General features: G+C 42.0%; 1 protein-coding gene across 1 annotated transcript; it reads left to right on the plus strand.

The window, feature by feature from the left end:
• The first annotated feature begins 17,722 nt into the window (after positions 1–17,722).
• Positions 17,723–22,492, plus strand: CYC1 (cytochrome c1). The gene is made up of 7 exons (XM_072602670.1): positions 17,723–18,320; positions 20,395–20,591; positions 20,784–20,910; positions 21,141–21,298; positions 21,446–21,606; positions 21,907–22,007; positions 22,161–22,492. Exons 1-7 carry the CDS (start codon positions 18,207–18,209, stop codon positions 22,263–22,265), a joined length of 963 nt encoding a protein of 320 aa, XP_072458771.1. The 5' UTR covers positions 17,723–18,206; the 3' UTR covers positions 22,266–22,492.
• The last annotated feature ends 683 nt before the right edge of the window (positions 22,493–23,175 follow it).

Genomic DNA, 23,175 nt, shown 5'->3' on the forward strand with positions numbered 1-23,175 from the left:
TTTTTGTGTGTGGATTTTGTGGGTTTCTTGGTTCCTGAGCCTCTTCTTCCTAATCTAATCCTTTGGGGGGGAGTCATAATAGGTGATGAGGTCAACAGCCACAGAGAGAACACTTCAGCTCCCAGAATTGGGGGGATGCAGAGAAGAGAGCACCAACTCCACTATGTATCAGTCAATATCATAAGATGTGGGAATTTTAGTGGACTGCAAGGTTGATAGGAATCAGTGCTGTAAAAGGGCCACACAAAATGCTAATAGAACTTTCAGCTACATGAGGAGAGGCCTGGTATCCAGGTGGAGGTGATGGTCCCAATGCATTACCTGCTCCTACTACATATAAAGCATTATTTCAAGTTCTGAGCACCACATTGCTTACGGCAACTAGGTGATCATAGTAGGTAGAATGCTGAATTTGAACTCTGGAAGACCTCAGGGTCCTCATCTGCAAAATGGGGAGAATGATAATACCTACCTCAGAGGGTTATTATAAAGATCAAAGGAGATGAAATAGGTAAAGCACTTTGTGTACCTTTAAGCACCATGTAAATAGTAACTGTTACCATTTTCTGACTGATGAAGTTTCACAAAATGTGACTCTTACACCCCATGATGGTGTGAGGTGACTTCAGGTGCTCTAGGAGTCTGTGTAGTACAAGTTCTGTCAGGTGTAGCATGCTGAAAAGGCTTTGAGGATGGGTCTCACCACTGACCAAGATCTACCTAGCAAAGTATAAAATATCCTGGTCACTCACTGACAACCCATGAAGAAAAATGCCAAACAGCCCTCAGTCCTTTGCTGACTGGGTGTTGGAAAAGGAACAGGGAGAGCTTAGAACCATCTCATTTCCCCAGCTGTGTGTAAGCAGTTTAGTTGTTGGCATTCTTGGTGTGAGATTTTTGCCAGTGCCTGAGAGTAGGTACACCTGGAGAAACTGAATCACATCGACTTGGAAATTCTCACCATAAATGGGAAGACAACTGGACATTGCAGCTAAAGGAATGGAAAGCTGCCAGGTTCTCCCTGGAGAGGCAAATGAAGGAGTTGGCAAAGTTCACATCCAGAGCTGCAAGGGATCTCCAGTCATCTAATCCCTATTTCCCAGATGAGGCACAAAGGGCTCAAATGACCTGCTCAGATCATTGAGTAACAGCTAAAATTTTAGTCCAGATCTTTTTGATCTGGATCCCTTTGGATCTAAATCCAATGTTCTTGTCACTATTGTACACTGCCTGCTTCTCTGCTTGGTTTTATCATGCATCCAAAGGCATGAAGAAATGTTTCATAGATGTCTGATCATCTTAAATTGTAGGATTCACGACAAGTATTGGTAAATGATTGTAGGTTATATATCAATTTCTGTTGCAGAAAATGAAGCAGTAGAGAAATTCTATGAAGAGTTTGATATGACCCTCAAACTAAATGCACATATCTTTGGATACTTGATGACTTTCATGCAAAAGCGGGCATAGAAGAATGGCAAAAGAATTCCAAAATTTTAGAATATATGGTTTAGTATTTAGAAATGAGAGGCCAGATGCTTATAGACTACACAGAAGCCTATATATCATGCATACTTTAAGAATATTTACTTTCTTGGACATTGAGAGAACCATATGATATCACCAAAAATGAAATTTATTATACTTTAACACACAGGAAATTACAATTCTGATGAGTCATTCCCTAGTCAATTATGTACATTCTGATTTGTTAGAAGAAAGGTCAAGTTTGACACTAATAATCAGAAATATAAATTAGAACAATTTGGAGATGCCACCTGGCACCCATAAAATTGAAAAAAAATTAAAGTCAATTAAATTCAATACGTTCAGGGTTGTGGAAAACCAAGAATGAATTAATTGCTTGTGGGAAGTTTCCTGAAATCAATGTGGTGGTACATAAGTTGCAAAAAATAACCACATCCTTTGACCCAATAGTTCCAGTGTTAAAATGATAGTTCATACCCTATAGTATCAAAAACAACAGAAAAAAACCCGTCGAGTATTTTTTTCTAGCATCATTATAGGTAGTTGGAAAAAAAATAAGAAGAAATTTAAGTCCAACAATAGAAGAGTAGTTAGTTAAGTTGTGGTTGAGGAATATTATAAAACAATTAAGTTGGACAACTATAGAAATACAAGGAAATCTGGAAAGACCCTTATGGAATAAAGCAGGGTGAAAAAATGATGAAACTGAAGTACGCATGAACAACAGTCAAAGAAAATTTAATAATAAATAAGGAATTCTAATGACATGAGGGATGAATAGAAGTTAATGTAAATAGTAAAAAGTGTATAGATGGTGGGAGCTAAAGGTACATGTGATAACACTGCCATAGTTCTATCTACCCACGCTTGGTTCCTTCCCTTGCTTTCTGTAATCTACAGAAAGCAGTGCAATGGTCAGGAGATAAATTCTCACAGTGGGCTTGTAGCTACCAGATAGCTATCCAAATAGACCTGAGTAACCTCCTCCCTCCCTCCAACCTGATCAAACTCCTGAGTTTTGCCAGGTTTGTAGAGACCTAGAATTATGATCTGACTATGCTCCCAAATTACTAAAAATAGAAACCCTCTCATCTCTACTTTTAAAACTCCTTTCATCTTTAGACTCTTCTATCTTTATCTGCAACTGTCATTCATTTACTTTTTTTCTTTTAAAAATTCATGTAATGTATTGAAATATATACAACTAGAAAACAACATAGCCACAAAAATAAAACTGTATAAAGCTTTCAAATAGCAAGCAAGTTGTAGGATTGGTGGTAGCTTGCATTTATTCCCCTTTACCCTCACACAACTTTCCATCTTTTAGGAAAAGGAAAAAAAAGAAAGTAAAAGGGGGAGGACAGAAACTCCAACACCAACTTATATGAGCTCAAAAAGGTTGGACTTCTAGATTGAATCAATTGGTCAACCAAGGGTGTAGGCTGGATATTGTGTTTGTCCTTTCTCGAAGTCGACCATGACATCAAGATGATGACATGACTTTGTTTTGAGTGAGGGAGGGCTGGGCAAGGTCACCAGCCTCATTTCCTCCTCCAGAGCCCTCTGGGTCCAGTGACCTGGAATTCATCAGGATGACTGGAGATGACCCAGGTTACAATGTGAGGCCCTGACCATTTAAGGTTATGGTCTTATCACATTCTCACTTTGAGTGAGACACACCCATTCAATGAATAGGCCTCTTTAAGTAGTTAATCGAGGGTTGGCCCCTTTAAAAAAAAATCAGACTGGGACGGGAAGACCTTCAGGGTACCTGGGTAAAAGGGAAATAGTTCTAGAGAGACCAGAAAAGATGCTGGAGTAGGAGGAAGCAGTACAACCTAGCAGTCCTCACAATTACTACAACAAAGCTGTAGGAAGACCACCAGGCCATATAGTGAGCAGTAAACATAAAAGAAAACTATGTCAGATAATTTTTCCAATCCAAGATCACAAATCTGGTCCGTAGACGAGTGATTGGGGCAGAAATTGTGGAAGGAGATAGAAAACATTTCTGTTGCTCTGACCCTAGAACTATATCTAGAGTTCAGCACAAGAATAAGTGACCAGGGTAGGGGTTGCAATACTGTTACTTTGAAACTGCAAAGCATTCCAGTTAACTGACAGGCTGGGGCCAGTAACAGTTTATTGGAGTTCCACATAGAAGCTAGTCTGTAGTTGTGTTGCCTAGATCCAAGCCTGGGTTTGGAGCCTGGAAAACTCAGTCGAAGAGGGCAGGAATAGACCGCTTAGGACCTGCTGAACATTTACAGCTCCTTGGCCTAAGCAACCTCTGTAATTTATGAAGAATATAACATTTAATTGGAGAACCTCAGAAAATACAAATCAGGGCCAAAGGCCAAACATTCCCTCCAGAAATATGCTGAGCCTGACTTTGGCATAAAGTCCAAAGTAAGACCAGAAAAACAAACACAAAAATACTCCTATGATAAAGAATTATCTTGATGTCAACAACACCCAAGGTAAAGCCAGAGGAGCTGGATAACTCTAAAACATCTATAAGCAAAACCTCACAGAAAAGCACAGCTTGGCCACAAGGTCAATTAGAAATCCTAGAAGAAAAGAAGTAAAGGTTTTAAATAGAATTTAGAATTATAAATTGTTGGGATGTAAGCTCAGTTTCACGTGGACAGTCTCGGGCAGGTAAAAGTGAGGACTTCTAAACCTCAGAGTTCTTACGAGGCCCCCCAGGGAACAGCTGGGGAATGAGGCAAGAAACACTAGATATCTCGTGTATTTCCACCTCTTCTCAGTGGGAAACTTGCTGGGGAGAGCATCCCACCCTTGAGATTGGTCCGTGGTCAGAGCACACCCATCATCAATTAGCTAGGGGCTGAGAGCACTCACGATATTCACATGCAAACTATGTGGCTGGGAGAGCTTAAGTGGGGACAGGAAAGCCTAAAGGTCCTCTTCCTCTTCTTCTCTTCCCTTCTTGCTGCGGGGCCCTAAGAGGAAAGAGGGTCCCTCCCCTCTTCTGCTCCCATCCTCTTGCTGTATGATTCTTGCCCCTGGGGAGGAGGAGGGTTCCTTTCTCCTGGGGAAGAACTCGCCCTGCGTATGGATATGTAGCTAAGACCCTGAATAAAGCCTAACCCTTGTTCGACTCTGGAAAGTCTCTTCTCTCCATACGTTTATCCGGTTGGCCTCCGAAGACCTGCGAAAGGTAAGTAGACTTGGGTAGCCCATCAGCCTCTAGGCCAAACAATAAATGAAAGTGTGGTCAAGTGGAAAGAGTTGGAAAAGAATTTAAAGTTTTGGAAGAAAGAGTTGGAAAGAGAATTAACAGCTTAATACAAATGGTACAAAATCTTCTCCAAATAACAGACTCTATGAAATTTGAAATATACCAAAGAGAAGTTAACGATTCCATGAGACAGCAGAAATATTCAAAGTCAAAAGACTGTAAGAAATAGAAAAAAATGTGAAGTGTCTAATGCCAAAACAAAGTATCCTGGAAAATAAATCAAGGATAGGTAAGAATCATCAGCATACCTGAAGTCATGATAAAAAGAATGTGGATATCATATAACTAGAAATCATAGAAGAATACTGTCCCCAACTTACTAGGACTAGAGGGCAAAGTGAAAAATAACCAATGTGGAATACATTGAATGAGGGCTTGTGGGCAACTATATTAGAAATTGCAGTCTCTTAAAGTTATTCCTAGAATTCTTTTTCTGGGGACCCAAACTGCCAACGTGAATGAAGTTGGAGATATGTCGTACTATAGGGGCTCTGTCCAGGACAAACTTGGGTCCCCTTGCTTTTGAAAAGACCATCTGAAAAAATTCTTCATCCAGAATCTCATTATTCGATTCCTCAACCCCCTAGGGTTGACCCTCACCCCAACCAGAAGCCTGAGGGGAGAAATAGTAACTGCTCTTTAGGGACTCAACCTGCCAATGCTGTGGGAATTGGGAGAGAGCCCAGAGAGTGTACTACAAGATAATTTGATAAACTTTAGAACTCGCCAAGATTTTCTTAACAAGCCTTCTGAGGGAATAGAACTGGTTCTTCTTGGCTTCCTTTGTAGGATGTCCCACCATCTATGTCTAGTTGCATCCCATGACATATGCCTGTCCTTAATACGCTTCCCTTCTCACCATAGTCTCTCTTTGTGACTCTAACTGTACCTGTGGGGACAATTATCCCCTCTATGCAGATGACTCCTAAATACACATATCCAGCCTTAATTTCTAAACTCCAGTCCTTACATCTCTGTCTCCTGGATATCTCCACCAGGATGGTCTCTAAGATGTCTCATACTCCAAAATGTATGAAACCAGACTCATTCTCTTTTGACCTAAACCCACCTTTCTTCCTAACTTGCTTATTTCTGTCAAGGTCACCATCATTGTTCCACTCATTCTCATTGAAAACATATGAGCCAACTCTGCACTCTCATTCAGTGCCATATTGAATTAACTGCCAAGCCTCATCAATAACATCTCCTCAGCATCTATCTATTCCCTTCTCTCTATTCATGCCACAATCACTCAAATTCACCTTTTTTCACCTGGACTATTGCAATAGCATCCTAATTGATGTCCCTGCATCTAGTCTCTCTTTCCTCAATCCACCCTCTATGAAACTGTCAACCTGCTCATGTTCTTCATCTTCTCAAGAAGCTTTATTGGCTTCCCTTTGCCTCTAAGATAAAATACAAATTCAAATACCTTTGCTAATTGACTCCAACTTGTATTTCTAGGCTACTTAAATATCATTCCTCCAACCATTCTCCCAGTTATCCAGGCTAAAAACCTAGGTCTCCTTTCTGAACGCAGATATGAGACTAGAAATTCTGAAAATTATCTTTTCCTGCATTACGGCAGCAGTCAGGACATTGATAGAGTTTCTACAAAATCCCATGGCAAAGGGGTAGCCTGAGAAGAAGTATCCTGAGAGTGGGTTTTCCTGATCTTCTCATATGAGTAATCAGTACTTCAATTTGTAGTACTTGCCAAAGTAGCAGAAGGTATTCTGGGGAAGAAAGAAAGGAAGGAAGGAAGGAAGGAAGGAAGGAAGGAAGGAAGGAAGGAAGGAAGGAAGGAAGGAAGGAAGGAAGGAAGGAAGGAAAGAAGGAAGGAAGGAAAAGAGGAGGGAGGGAGGAAAAGTTTCTTAAGTGCCTTCTATGTGCTGGGCTAAGTGCTTTACAAATACTGTCTCATTTAATCTTCACAATAACCCTGAGAGGTAGGTGCCATTATTATCCTCTCTATTTTGCAGGTAAGGAACTGAGGCAGACATAGGTTGAAAAGTTTTCCCCAGGGTTATACAGGTAATAAGTGTCTGAGGCCAGATTTAAATTCAAGTCTTCCTCACTCTAGGCTCTCTATCCACTGTGCCACATAGCTAACTAGAGGGGGAGAGGCAGAAAGGTGGGAGAGAGGGTGGTGTCATGACTTCAAGGAGCATGTGATCACCCAATCTGAGAGTGGGAAAATGGGTAGCAACCTGGGGATAGACAATCATAGGACTTGTTTCCCCAACAACCATGTCTGATCTTATCTCCCTCACTCTACCCTCTCCTTTCAATCTGTAAGTTCCCCACTTCTGATTCTAGTGTAGACTACACTTATAACAGAGATTCTTATAACATGAAGGCTCCTGGAGGATGCGTATTGGCAAATACTTTGGGGGATTTCTTATATTTCTGACTTGGCCACACTTGGAAAATATGGAAGCTGTAAACTATTTTGGTTTTGTTGTTGTTTGTCACTAACTCCCCTTGCAAGCACACAATTTGAAAAGGAATAGGAGGAGGAAGAAGGAGGAGGAGAAAAAGGAGGAGGAGAAGGAGGAGGAGAAGGAGAAGGAGGAGAAGGGGAAGGAAGAGGAGGAGAAAAAGGAGGAGAAGGAGGAGGAGAAGGAGGAAGAGAAGGGAGACTACTCATTAACACCTGACTGAGAGCAACCCTGCATTCTTCAATATGAGAGAGTAGAACGGTTTGACTAACATACAAATAACTGTAAACTTATCAACTGCCCATTGATTAAGGAGTGGTTAAACAAATTATAGTATGTAAATATAATGGAATATTATTGTGCTATTAAAAAAAGGGGAGGGGGACTGTTTTAGAGAAATCTGAGATTAACAAGAAGAGGTACAGAGTAAACCGAAAGGAGCAGAACCAGGAGAACAAGGTATGTATCAGCAACAACATTAAAAAACAAACAAACAAACAAAAACAACCCTCTTTGAAAGACTTCAGAACTGTGATCAGTGCAGTAAGAAGAGCCAGGTTTCAGGAGAATTGTTGATGAAGCATGTTACCCGCCTTCTGACAGAGAGTGGAGAGACTCAGAGGGGCACACCCCTCTCATTGGACCACACCCAATGAGAATGTTTATTTTTGTTGACTACGAATATTTGTTACCAGGTTTTGTTTTTCTTTTCTTTTTTTCAATTCCTTTTGGGGGAGAGGTAGAAAGGTAGGTCTCATAGTAAGTTTAGGGACAGAGTTGCCCCTCAAAAAGAAAAATAAAATAAAGTGGGTTATTGGCATGTAGTTTTTTGAAATGTACAGAAGAGTACAGAAGGAAACATATATAGCCAGAGCAGCTTTGGAAGTTATATGTTGAAGTCATTATATACTTAAAGGAAAAGCTGTATTGATAAAGATTTGAAATTTTATGGGCAGTATTTTTCTATTCTACTTTGTTTATAGAGATCCTCATTTTCTGGTGTATTAAATTTAAGGGGTTTTTTTTTTAATTTGAAAAAAAAAGTGACAGTTTGCACTACCCACTAAAGTAGCTGGCATCAACATAGGAACCCAGGAACTCTCAAATCATGATGTAGCTACTAAGGCTAGGAATATCCGTGTCACACAAACTGCTGTTTGCTGCTGATAAACCTGTGCCAGGGAAGAAATACTAAGGCAGAAGACATTGCAGAACTTAAGCAACCATGCAGTATTCTCACTGCTATGGGTTCACAGCTGCCTATTGCCACACCCATTCCAAACCCCTACGCTCATTTTAAGTCCCAGGGAGAGCAGTGCTTGCAAGAAAGGGAGGTGTGTTTCTCATGTTTTCTTTCCTTTTTTAGTTTTTTGAAATTGTAAGCTTAACCAACAGCAAATAAAATGAGCATCGCCAATACAATAGGTACTAGATGAAACTGCAAATCTATATATTGTGAGACTCACTTAAGCTCCTCATCACCCAAAGAAGGTGGAAAACCTGGACTAGTCAAGCAGAGAGGACGATTTGAGCTCTTCTGGACTGACATACCAACAATCCTTTGTCATACTCTTTGAGTAAACCCAAATTCCTCCTGCTGTATCAGCAATTACAAGACTAGATTAAGCTTGCACAGACATCCTGAGGCAGGGGCACTTTCTTGCTTTATTGAAACTGTAATCTTGGCCAACAAAAAGATGGATATCCTGAGTCAGGGGCATTTCCTTGTTTCATGACTTTATAATCTGTGCAGCTTAACCCCAAACTTCAGCTCCCACATATTCATGTGCTTACCCACCCTCTTTGAGAGAAATCAACATGCATCCAGCCTAATTCTGTTTATCTTTCTAAGACTGAACTCTGGAGGTTGATAATATACGGTTGGATATCTCTTTTAAGCATATAATAAATGCAACACATAACTTTGAAAGTTGTCTTGCTTGTCTGTGTTTTCTCCTGGCCTTCCTTCTCTTCTTGTCTGTGTAGTTTTGAAAAATGCTTCAATGACTCTTTAATTTTATTTTGTTTTTTGACAACTTTATTCCTAACGTCCTCTTTCTTACATTCCCCACTCCCAAACAGGGAAAAAAGGAAAGAAAACAAAAACCTTGTAACAAATATAGAAGCAAAACAAATGCCTATATTATATCCAAAAGTGAGTACTTCATTTTGCATCTTAAGTTCATAATCCCCTTCAGGACCATCAGTCTTCTGGAATTGTGGTTGGTCACTGCATCAGTCAGATTTCTTAAAGGGTTGTTTTTTTTTTTTTTGAAGTTCAGCTTTTTAAAATTCTATCTTATTTTCAGTTCTGAATTCTGTCCTTCCCCTCTTTCTCTCCCCCACCCAGTGGAAAGGTGTAAAAACAATTACAAATATGTATAGATATGCAAAACAAAGTTTTGCATTAGCCATGTCCAAAAAAAGAGGCAAGAACAAGAAAAAAGATAGAAGAAAATATGTATCAGTTTGTACTCTGAGGCCATTAGTTCTCTTTCGAAGGGGTGTATAATGTGCTTCATCACAAGTCCTTTGAAATTATGGTCGGTCATTGTGTTGATTGGAGTTCTTAAGTCTTTGACAGTTAGTTTCCTTTACAATGTTGTTTTTATTACATAAATTGCATCTTCATCAGCTCATACAAGTCTCCCCAACTTTCTCTGAAACTTTCCCTTATGTCCTTTCTTATAATACAATAATATTTAATTACATTCATATGCCACAATTCATTCAGTCAGTCCTCAGTTAATAGATACTTCCTTAAGTTTCAATTCTTTGCCACTATAAAAAGTGCTACTTATAAATATATGTATAGTAGAGGTCCTTTCCTTCTTTCTTTGAGGCATAGCCCGCTGGGTATGCACAATCAGTACTTTTTTATACAATAGCTGTATCCATTCAAGGCTCCACCAACGGTGCATTAGTGTGCCTTATTTTCCCAACAATAATCATTTTCCTTTTTTTTGGCTATCTTTGACAATTGGATGGGTTCAAAATGGAACCTTGGAATTGCTTTAGTTTGCATGTTTCTATTAGAGATTTGGAGCAACGTTTTCTTCATATGTTTGTTCACAACTTATATTTGAATTTTGTCTTGAAAACTGTCTATTTTCAAATTGTCCATTTACCATTTATCTATGGGAGAATAGCTCATGTTACATAAAATTTGAACCAGTTTTTTATATATATTGGGTTTGAGACCTTTATCAAAGAAACTTGCTATAAATTATTTTCCCAGTTAACTTTCCCTTCTAATTTTAATTACATTGGTTTTGTTTGTGCAAAACCTTTCTAATTTTATCATCCATTTTATCTTTCTTTTCAATTTTTTTCATTCTGAATTTAATAAATACCCCCAAAAGAGTACATATTTATGTTAAACAGTAGAACCAAAAAAGAGCATTATTTCTAAAATCTCTGTCATGCACGATTTGCTTATTGGAAAAATATACAATAAATTAAATAATTTGCTTTCAAAGTTGTCTTGCTTGTCTGTTTTCCTCAGAAATTCCTTTTGTTCTCTTCCTGTGCACTTTTTAAAATTATTATTTTTCAATCAGTGAAAGTCCACTTTCTCTCTCTTCCAGCCTCCCTTCACCTCCTTTGAGAAACAAAGAAAAACAAAAACTCCGCTGTAAACATGTATGTCAACAAATAGAAATTCCTATATTAGCCATTCTCCACCCCCACCCCTTCAAATGTCTCTCAGTCTGCAACCTGAGTCCACCATCTCTATGTCAAGAGGTAGGTAGCATGTTTCATCAAGAGTCCTCTGGAATCAGAGTTTCCAAGTCTTTCAGTGTTGTTTGTCTTTTCAGTATTGGTGCTATTGGGCTCATGGTTCTGCTCACTTCACTTTGCTTCAGTTTATATAGCTTTTCCCAGGTCTTTCTGAAACCATCCCTGTCATCATTTCTTGAAGCTAATAATATTCTATCACATTCATATACAATAATTTTTTCCATCATTCCCCTATTTATGAGCACTCCAGTTTCCACCACTTTTTTTCAACACAAAAAGAGTTGCTATAAACATTTTCTTGCACATTTGGGTCTTTTCTTCTTTAATCTCTTTGGAGAATAGACCTATTAGTGTCATTACTAGGTCAAAAAATATACACTTTATTAAAACTTCTTTGATCGTCTCTATCCTTTGTTTAGAGGTCAGAGAGGTGGTGCAGTACATGTGTGTGTGTGTGTGTGTGTGTGTTCATCCTTCATTGCCGAAGAAGACCATGCCATCAGAGAAATGATGACATGACTTGCATTGACTTTGTTTTGAGTGAGGGAGGGTTGTGCAGGTCACCAGCCTCACTTCTCCTCCAGAGCCATCTGAATCTAGTGACCAGATATTCATCAAGATGACTGGAGATGACCCAAAATGAGGCAATTGGGGTTAAACACCCAGCTAGTGAGTGTCAAGTGTCTGAGGTGAGATTTGAACTCAGGTCCTCCTGACTCCTGCACTGGTGCTGAACCTCAGACATTTGCCTTATGTACATAAGTTTGATATATGTGTATGTATTTCTATTTTATACATATACATATATATGTATTTATATTTTACTTATATAAAGGGTATATAGCACCATATTTACAAATAATAATAAACTATAATACTTTTTGTTGTAAATTTCATAAAGTCAATTGAGTTTCATAGAATGCTTTCCTTGATTTTTGCAGGTTTCGTATCCATAACCAAAATATGGTTAATATTTAGCCATGATCTGATAAGCAGAGTTGCATCCAATCAGCTAACTCTTTTCCTAATAAATTTATTGTCATTAAATTTGATGTAAGCCTTGGTTCAAAGGGCCAGGTAAATAGGGCTCTCTCTTCATTGGTGGATACTAATTAAACAATGCTCAGTACCTGTATGAGGGGCAAGTGGAGAGTGGGTGGGAGTGGGAAAGAAAAGAGATCTGGGCTCTTCAGTCCTCCAGCTTCAAGAGAAATGATGCATGATTCCAACCTCTCTTCTTCCAACTATGAGAAGGAAAGAGATTGAGTGGAACTTGCAGGCTCTATTGTGTCTTTATCCCAGACTTCAGGAAATTTCCTTGGGTGAGTTCTGAGACTCTCTCTGACTTTCTCTGTCTCTCTGTCTTTGTCTATCTCTCTCTGTCTTCTGTCTCTCTTTCTCTCCAGCAGTAGCATTTCAAAAACTACATGCTGCCCATCTTGGTCCCAGTATTAAGCCAATTTTGGTAATTTCCAGTTCTTTAGTTATCGTTTCTAGCTGAGTTTTATTTTTATTATATTGGTGATAAAATAAATTCATCCAGAAATATTTTAAAATTATTTATTTTATTTCAGATATTGAATTGTCAAGTGATTATTGCAATTGATGGTTTAAACAGTATTTTAGGAAAATTTTTTGACACCTTTGTAGCTACACCATATATTTCTCCCAACATTGCATTAGCATTATCAGAACTAAATGCAAATAAGTTTGCTGTCAACTATTTATTATTAAAGCCACAATCATTTAAAATAAACAATAACATTTTTTAAAAATACTCTGCAGGAGCTAAGTGAACAACTATAAGTTGTTACCAGACTGCAAAATTTCTGAAACTTTAACCATCTGCTCTAGTGTGAGCAAATGTGAGCCAGTTCTAGCACACCATGGGTCACATCCCAGATGTATGTACATAGAATATATATGTATATGTCTATATACATACGTGTATAGGAATATATGTATATATACACATACATTATATATATATATACATACTAGACAGCTACCAAACACATCCATCTACAACATTTATTTACTTCTTATGTTGCATACCCAAGTTGTTGCATTGATCAACCTCTTTTCTTTAACCATTACCACTTTGTAGTACTTTGTAGTACAGTTTGAGATCTAGTATAGAACTCTTTTTTTCCATTATTTCCCTTGAAATTTTTTACCTCTTTTCCCTTCTAGATGAGTTTGATTATTTGCTCCATCTCTATAAAATAATCCCTCAGTCATTTGGTTTATATGGCTCTGGATAATAAATTAATTTAAATAGTATTGTCATTTTTACTATACTGACACAGCCTAATAATGAGTAATTACTATTAATCCAATTTTTTAGGTCTGTATTTCTATAAGGAATATATATATAATATATATGTATGTGTACGTATATACTGTTGTATTCATATAGTTCCTATCTTTGTCCTGATAGGTGAACTCCCAAATTTTATACATTCTGTATTGATTTTGAATCTAATTTCCCTTTCTAGCTCTTCTTTTTGTGTTTCATTGTCATTATACAGAAATGTTGGTCTTTGATTTTAAAAAAGATTCATATATTCATATGCTTTTTAGAATTTTAGTAGAAATATGCATTAAATTTTATCAAAAATCTTTTCAGCATTTAATAAAATAATTATGTATTTTATTGACTTATTAACATGGTCTATTATGTTTATAATTTTTCTCTATATTGAAACAATCTTTCATTCTGTTATAAATCCAACCTGATCATTTTGTATAATTTTTTCTTTAAAATATATTTAATATTTTCTTTTCCCAATTATATATAAGAACAATTTTTAACATTTGTTTTTTAAAATTTTGAATTCCAAATTATCTCCCTCCTTTCCTTTCCTCTCCCCTCATCGAGAAAGCAAGCAATTTGATATAGGCTATATATGTACAGTTATGCAAAGCATTATTTCCATATAAGTCATGTTGTGAAAAAAAACACAGACCAAAAAAAGAACGTAAAAAACAACATGCTCCAATCTACGTTCAGACTCCATCAGTTGTTTCTCTGGAGGTGGAAAGCATTTTTTATTCTGGGTCGTTCAGAATTGTCTTGGATCTTTATATTGCTGGGAATATCTAAGTCATTCACAGTTGATCATTGTACAGTATTGCTATTACTGTGTAGAGTGTTCTCCTAGTTCGCTCACTTCACTTCATTAGTTCATGTAAGTCTTTTCAGGTTTTTCTGAAAGCATCTATCTCATCATTTCTTATAGCACAATAGTATTCCATCACAATATTGTACCACAACTTATTCACCCATTCCCCAATTGATGGGCATCCTCTCAATTTCCAAATCTTTGTCATCACAAAAAGAGCTGGTATAAATGCTTTTCCACATATAGGTCCTTTTCCTTTGATCTCTTTGGGATACAGACTTAGTAGTGACTCTGCTGGGACAAGGGGTATACACAATTTTATAGCCCTTTGGGCATAGTTTCAAATTCGTCTCCAGAATGGTGGAATCAGTTCATAACTCCAGAGCAAAGCATTAGTGTTCCAATTTTTTCCACATTCCACATTTGTCATTTTTTCTTTCTGTTACGTTAGCCAGTCTGATGAGTGTGAGGTTTGCATTTCTCTAATCGATAGTGATTTATAGCATTTTTCATATTACTATTGACAGCTTTAATTTCTTCTTCTGAAAACTTTGTTCATATACTCTGACCATTTATCAATTGCAGAATGACTCCCATTCTTATAAATTTGACTCACTTCTCTAGACAGTTGAGACATGAGGCCTTGCCATAAATTTTTTTCCCTAGTTTCCTGCTTCCCTTCTAATCTTGGCTGTACTGGTTTTGTTTATGCAAAACTTTTTTCATTTAATGTAATCAAAATTTTCCATTTTATATCCCATAATATTTTCTATTTCATTTGGTCACAAATTCTTCCCTTACCCATAGATCTTACAGGTAAACTATTCCATGCTCCCCTAATTTGCTTATACTGTTACCTTTTACGTCTAAATCGTGTACCCATTTTGATCTTGTTTTGGTATATGGTGACAATATTCCACTTTTGAAAAAAAACTGGTAACAAATAACCTAATTTTATTTTTTTGCATTTATTTATTTTTAGATTTCAAAATTCATTTCCACAAAATTTTGAGTTCCAATTTTTCTGTCTCTCCCCTCCCCCTAACTCATAATATCTTACATTCTGATTACCCTTCCCTCAATGTACCCTCCCTTCTATCACACTCCACCCTTCCCTTATCCCCATCTTCTCTCTTTTCTTGTAGGCCAAGATAAATTTCTATACCCCATTACCTATGTTCTTATTTGCCAGTTATATGCAATAATAATTCTCCACATTCGTTTCTAATACTTTGAATTCCAACTTCTCTTCCTCCCTTCCTCCCTGCCCATCCCCACTGAGAAGGCAAGCAATTCAATACAGGCTATATATATGTCATTTTACAAAAGACTTCCATAATAGTCATGTTGTGTAATGCTAACTATATTGCCCTGTATCCTACCCTGTCCCCCCCTCCCCTTTTTTTATTCTCATTGGACCTTGTCCCTTCCCAAAAATGTTGACTTCCAGTTACTCCCTTCTCCCATTTGCCCTCATCCCCCTCACCCTACTTGTCGCCTCCCCCTACTTTCCTGTAGTGTAAGACAGATTTTCACACCAAATTTAGTGAGCATGTTCTTCCCTCCTTAAGCCATATGTGAAGAGAGTAAGCCTCACTTTTCTCCTCTCACCTTCTCCCTTTTCTCCTCCATTGAACACAATTTTTCTTATCTCTTTTACGAGTTAAAGCCTGCCCCATTCCTTTTCTAATGTTCTCCTTCCAGTATTTTCCTCCCTTACCTCTCGATTTTTATTTTTTTTATGAATATCTCTTCTGATTCAAGTCAACCTGTACTCTGTCTATGTGTGTGTGTGTGTGTGTGTGTGTGTGTGTGTGTGTGTGTGTGTGTGTGTGTGTGTGTGTGTGTATAATCCCTCCACCTACCCAAATACTGAGGTTATACTCAGTTTTGCTGGGTAGGTGATTCTTGGTTTTAATCCCAGTTCCTTTGACTTCTGGAATATCATATTTCAAGTCCTTTGATCCCTTAATGTAGAAACTGCCAGATTCTGTGTTATCTTGATTGTATTTCCACAATAACTCAAATTGTCTCCTTCTAGCTGCTGTTGCTGCTGCTGCTTCTGCCTGAGACCAGTGCTGGAGGAACCTTGTTCCCCTCTCGCCCAGCTGGGAAAGCCCTCCCCCACTGACCTTTGGAGCTTTCTTTGTCCCTTATGGGTTGGGGGATCTGGTACCCTCTCTGTTGAGAATTCTCCTGTTCCTCCAGTGCCTCTTGGTCAGGGCTGGGCTCTACTCTGCTCAGCGTTCTGTGAGATAGATCTTTCCTATCAGCCTTCTGGGTTACCTTTGGCTGGACACCTCTTTCACTCTGTTGTTCTGTGGCTTCTGCTGCTCTAGAATTTGTTGAGAGTCATTTTTTACAGGTATTTTGTGGGCTGTGGGGAAAGTGCTAGAGTATATGTGTCTTTATACTCAGGCATCTTGGCTCTGCCCCCAATATTCCACTTTTCTTGGCAATTTTTGTCAAATAGTGAGTTCTTGTCTGAAAAGCAAGGGATCTTTGGGTTCATCTAACACCAGATTACTAGTCATTTACTACTGTATATTGCAGATCTAATCTGTTCCACTGACCCACCACTCTGTCAGCCAGTACCAGATTGTTTTGATGAGATCTGGTACTGCTGGGCCACCTTCCTTCACATTTTTAAATTGATTCCCTTGATATTCTTGACTTTTTGTTTTTCCAGATGAATTTATTATTTTTTCTAGCTCCCTGAAACAATATTTTGCTAGCTTGATTTGTACAGCCCTGAATAAGTAAATTAATTTGGGTAGAATTGTCATTTTTATTTTATTGACTCAGCCTACCCATGAGCCACTAATCTGTGAAGATATTTAAATGTCAAACAGAGGAGTTCATATCTGACCTAGCAATAACAGATAAGGAGGTGATGTGATCAGATCTTCATTTCAGGAAAATTATTTTGGCAGCTGTATGAAGGATGGATTGAGTTAGGAAGAGGCTTGAAGTTGAGAGATCATATAGGAAACTATTATAATAGGTGTCCAGGTGAGAGGTGATGAGGGTATGAACTACGGTAGCTCCTGTGTCAGTGGAGAGGAAGGAATATAGAATCACAGATTTAGAGATGGAAGGAACCTCAGAAACCCTCTAGTGCAGGCCCCTCTTTTTATAGATGTGGAAACTGAGGTGAGACAGGTCATGGAGGGGGAAGAAAAGATTTGGAAACTGATGTGGGATGAAGGAGAATGAGGAGTCAAAGATGGCAGCAAGTTTTCAAATACGGTTGACTGCAAGTATGGTGATGCCCTTGAGAGGAGCGCTAAGACGAGTTCTGGTCTAGACGTGTTGAGTTTAGGATACAAAGTGAAATTGGCAAATGGTGACGTCAGGCTGGAGCTCAGGAAAAATGAGGTGCCAGATAACTGCGGAGAGTATTTGAGGCCATGGGCGCTGATGAGGTCACCAAGCGAGAGTGTGAAGACGAGAGGGGACAACGACAGGGCTTTGGGGGTGACTTTGAAGATGAATGACGGAAGGAACCCAAGAAAGAGCAGTTAAGCAGGCGAGGAGAACCGGGAGAGAAGTACCATGAAGACCCAAAGAAACAAAGTATCCAAGAAGAAGAAAAAAATCCTGTGATCAATGACGTCAGACGCGGCAGGAAAGTAAGTCCCGTGGAAATGTCTAATGCGACTCTTTTCTGTTCGTTCCTTGAGGACGCTGGAGAGGCAATCCCTGCTCAGGGATGGACTGGACTGGACTGGACGTCCTCCAGCAGCCGTCTTCCTCTCATCCTCATTTATTTCTGTGTCCTGAGGAAGGCAGGCACCGCCGCACGCCCATATGGGGGGGAAGGACGTCGGTTCCTATGACAACAGAAGAGGGCCAGTCACCATCCCTCTGTTTCCACGGAAACGCGGCGGTAGGGGCGCTCGAGGTTCCAAGTCTTTAAGGCATTATTTATTCCCTGCACAGGCGCACTTCTCCCCGCCCCCACCTGCTACCATCCTTCCGCGGTGGCGCTGGGGTTGGACCGTCTGACCCCGGCCGGCTCACTGGAGGCCCCGCCCCGTTGCGGCGTCCCGAGCTCGAGGCTCTACTCTCGCGAGACCTCCTTTCCTGGGCCGGGCCGCGCGGGCTCACGGGACGGCGGTGGCGGCGTTGTGGAGGAGGCCCGAGATGGCGGCGTCCGGGGCTGCGGGGCGCTTGTCTGTGCTGGGGCTTCGGCGCGCCCACGGCCGGGTCCTGCTGGGCGGCGCTAGGCCCGGTGCTCTCGTGCTGCGGCTGCCCCAGGTGAGCGTGCACCGCCCCCTTCCCTCCTCGCCCGCTCCGGGCGTCCAGCCCGGCAGTCCTGGCGCGGCCGCCTGAAGGTCACGGCGCCGGGCCCGCGTTCGGGCCCGGCACCGACCCGGCGGGCTCGCGGCTCGGCTCCGGGGCGGCTCCGGGGTGCCTGCGCTGCAGCCCGGGCCGGGCCGGGCACCGTGTCCCCGCTCCCCTCCCTGCACCCCAGGCCTGGCCGGGCAACGTGCCTCTGCTCTGGAGCCCGGCCCCCGGCCCAGGGTTCCTGCCGCGCAGCGCTGGCCCGATCCACTCCTACCTGGATGCCTCTGGTCCCGGACCCTGCCCAGAGTCACAGCCCTGCCTCAGTTCCCCCCATCCTCTCTCCACAGAGTCGATTCCCTGCCCCCGCGGGCCCCCCGCCCCACCCTGCCTTTCCTCCCAGGGGTCCCCTGTCTGCCCCAGCCTGCCCTTAACACCCCCACTCCGTTACCCGAAAGGTCAAGGACAAGTCAAGTTGGAGGGCGGACCCTCCCTTGGCCTAGGCAGTCCATGCATGATCCCTCGTGACCTTTCTGTCCACTCTGAATCAGTGGGGCCCCCTCCTAATTATTTTAGGGCCACGGAGCCCCTCAGCTTGGGCTGGCCTCCCTAGATGCCTCTACCCTTGGCAGGGAACCTGAGGTGACCTTGACCCAGGACTGTGGGCTAAGGAGGGACGTTGACCCAAAGTACAGAGGAGGATCCAGCCCTGGGCAGTGCTTCCTCTCTAAGCATTGGGAGAGGGAGATCCCACCGGAGAGAGAATCCTTCCCAAACCAGACTCACACAGAGCTGGCTGACTGTGGGGAAGTAGGTTTTAGCCCTTGGATTGGTTTGTTTGCGGGTTCCTAGGGCCTGTGTCTGCCTACCCCACTCCACTCAACATTTAGGGGTTCTCTCATTCCCTCCTTATTCCTCCACCCTTGGCAGCCCCCATATGGGGGACCTTGGCCTTGTATGGCTGCTGGAGCTCCTGAGACCTGGAAGTGGGAGAAGCTGACTGAAGGCCTGCATTCCAGGAGAGAGGGGGCCATGCTGTCTCTCATCCCTGCAGCCTTAGTGTCGAGAGAAGGGATGTGTTGCAGCAGGAGGAAGAGAGGTTAGCTTCTTGATAGGTAGTAAGATTTGTATGGTCCTTTAAAGCAGGATTTGTATGATCCTTTAAAAATCAGGTAGATCCGCTTCCCCAAGCCTGTCTAGAAACAGAAGGCCCCTAGCTGGGTTGTCCTCCTGAGTATCCTGCATGGAGGGACATGGAGGTCTTTGTATACCTGTACTCTACACAGTGCTGCTCCCTGATTGTGGTATCTGGGCATGACCTCAGCTTGTTCTGGTCTACTTACCTTTGACCTTGAGTTTCTGCCTTAATTAAGAGATCTCTCTGAGTCCCTTCTTCCCTGTGTTCCTCTTCGTTGTCTAAACCTCCTCTTAAAATGCATTCCTTGCCTAGGACAAGGTTGGGTGAATGCTGGGGGCTGGCCTCCATGTTGGATTGGAAGAAAAAGATGGGGGATAGTCACCTTTTCTGTTTCAGAGGAGACAAGAATGGATTCCTAGGCCTTGTTGAAGATGGTTTTCCCCTTCCTCCAGTTAGGATAGGTAAAATAAGTCTTAGACCTGGAAAGTACCTCAACCATATAGGAATATTGTAGGATTTGGAGTTAGAAAAAGTAACTTTAGAGATCATTTTTTATTGGTAAGGAAACTGAGGACCAGAGTAGTTAATGAATGGACTTGCTTAGTGTGTAGTTACAGTGAGTCATTGGCTAAGTCTAGAGTAGAACCTAGATCTAATTTTTCCCCACTATTCTCCTGGGGGACCAGGGGTGGGAGGGGTAAGGGGGAAGTCTGAAGTTCATCTGGCTATATGTAAATAACTGTTCTTTGGAGATAGGGGCTTTGCAATAGGCAGGGCGGGGGAGGTGGGCTATAAACTAATTGGAGCCTTATATACTTCTGGGAACTCGAAGGGAACCTTTAGGCACTGAGCTGATGAGAGCCATGAGTGAGGGTGGCATGATTACTGAGCTGAGTGGGTACCTTGCAGGCTGCCACAATGTCATCATTCTCAAACCTCTCGAGGGGCCGAAAGGTAGTGCTATCAGCCCTGGGCGTGCTAGCAGCTGGAGGTGCAGGGCTTGCTGTGGCCCTGCACACTGCAGTAGGTGCCAGTGACCTAGAGCTACACCCACCAAGCTACCCCTGGTCTCACCGAGGCTTCCTCTCCTCCTTGGACCATAGCAGGTAGGGCTGGGATTTTGCTGTTGAAGTCTGTGGAATTTAAATTAGTGGGTGGCACTTTTTGACAGCTTGGGGTGGGAGGTGGTAGAATGGGGGACAGAGTAAGTTGTCTACCCTGGAGGTGCATTGTGTGTATTCATTTGTAGTGAAGAATTACTTGAAGCTTCCCTGAGTTCTCTGTCTCTTCCACTCCAGCATTCGCCGGGGTTTCCAGGTGTATAAGCAGGTGTGCTCTTCCTGCCACAGCATGGACTACTTGGCTTATCGCCATTTGGTGGGTGTGTGCTACACTGAATCAGAAGCCAAGGCCTTGGCAGAGGAGGTAAGGAAGCTTTATCTCTGTATCAGAGTAGAGGTCTAGGTCCTCAGAGATTGAGACAGGACAGAAAAGGCCTGGAAGCACTCCTTGAAGGAGATGTACAGGAGAGAGGGTGTATGCCTGGGCTATAGCCAGGGAGTCTTTGGGGAATTTGGAAAAGGGGGAATTGGGTGACTGGGGATCATCTGTACCTAAATAGCTTGGTGATTTAGGGGCTAATGTCTGGATTCTAGATAGAGGTTCAGGATGGCCCTAATGAAGATGGAGAGATGTTCATGAGGCCAGGGAAGCTTTCTGACTATTTCCCCAAGCCCTACCCTAACCCTGAGGCTGCTCGGGCTGCCAACAATGGGGCACTACCCCCCGACCTCAGCTACATCATCCGAGCCAGGTACTGCAACCTTTTTTTTTTTTTTTAAACCAGTGGTTGGGAGCTGAGCTAAGTCCTGAACTTAAAGGGACCCCTGTGAGTGAATCAGGAGTCTGGGCATGGGATTGGGAAGATATAATTAGTATTTACTACTGTCTCCTGGACCAGGCACGGCGGTGAGGATTATGTCTTTTCCCTGCTCACGGGATACTGTGACCCACCTGCTGGAGTCTCCCTTCGAGAGGGCCTTTACTTCAATGCCTACTTCCCTGGCCAGGCCATTGCCATGGCTCCTCCCATCTACAATGAGGTCCTTGAGTATGATGATGGTGAGCTTCATACCATCCCCATCCTCCATGTTTTCTTTTCTTTCTGTTCTCTGTCCTGTTCTCAGACCATTCCCTATGCCTTACTCCTTCCCATTCCCCACTAGTCCTAGTCCCCTTATCAGGGTTGAAGTAAAAGATCAGGGCCCTTGCAAGAGGCTTTTCCTGACCCACAGAGTCCTGTCAACCTATTATCTTACCATAGGGCACCTGCCCCATGCTCCCTTCAGTGGTCTGGGCTCTAGTAGCAGATCCTATTGGTAGTACTTTGCTTTCATTGAGTCACTATTTTGGTCCCCACAGGTACACCAGCCACTATGTCACAAGTAGCAAAGGATGTGGCCACCTTCCTGCGTTGGGCATCTGAACCAGAGCATGATCATCGCAAACTCATGGGACTTAAGGTGATAAAGGCCTGGAAGAGGCTGGGATGGGGGGAAGGAGGAGGTTTGGGAGGCAAGGAGAGGAAAAGATGGGGTGTTGGAGCAAGAAGCCCTCAGCATGTTGAGGGAAGGAAGGGAGTTCCTCCCTGAGCCTTTTGAGGTCTCCTTCCCCAGATGCTGCTAATGTTTGCTTTGCTGACCCCCCTCATCTACGCCATGAAAAGGCACAAGTGGTCAGTGCTGAAGAGTCGGAAACTGGCATACCGGCCCCCTAAGTGATCGCACCTTCATATGGACATCTTTCTTCACTATTGGGCTTGATTCACTTCAGCCCAACCTGGCACATCTCATCCTACAGGCATGGTCAGTCTGGCCATCAGGTCTAGCCCAGTCTGACCACTCCTTTCGGATGGACAAGGGTGGGAGTAGGGCAGAAGAACTGGCTTTGCCCCACCTGCACTGCCAGTCCCCTCCTCCCTCTACCAGAAATAAATTAAGTTTCTCAATGTGACTGTTTGAGTGACTAAATGAGGAGACTGAACAGGACCAGGTCAAGATAGCTGGCTTAAAGTTAGGCTTTTCAGAAAATTGGGTGTTGATAGGTTTTAGGTGCTCTCAGGAATGAGGAATAGGATATGCCTATGCTCTGAAGCAGTTTAGCTATTTGTAAATTAGGGTTTAGTCAGGGGCTGATCTCTCACCCTTTAGTAGTAGGAACTTGATACAGAGGGAGAGACCAAGTACGATCATTTACCAATTTCTTCATTTTTAGAGGCCTGAACTTGTTGATTTGCTCAAGGTCAAACTGCTGGAAAGCTTCAGAAGTGGGAACCAAGACTGCCTTGGAGAAGGGAATGTTCAGGTTTGGGGAAGGCATGGTGATAGACCTGAACTTCCTTGTGTTCCCAGAGGCACTTTCCCTGTTGTCCCACCTTGTGAAGAAGCCTTTAAAATCCCTCCTTCCTTTCTGCCACTCTTGACGATATTTACTGGGGATGAGAGAGGACTGGACGTACAGGTTGATGTTTTCTGTAATTTGAACAAAACGATGCCCTCATTGAGCTCTAGGTTTGAGTGCCCCAGGGTCAGGTGGAGTTTCGCCTATCCTCTTACCTTACTCCTCCCTAACCCTCTTGCCCTCACCCCTCAGTAAATACAGTAATATCAGAGGTGATACAAAAAGAAACAT

Source organism: Notamacropus eugenii, chromosome 4 (genome assembly GCF_028372415.1).
Source record: "Notamacropus eugenii isolate mMacEug1 chromosome 4, mMacEug1.pri_v2, whole genome shotgun sequence".
In the NCBI taxonomy this organism is placed as follows: Eukaryota; Metazoa; Chordata; class Mammalia; order Diprotodontia; family Macropodidae; genus Notamacropus; species Notamacropus eugenii.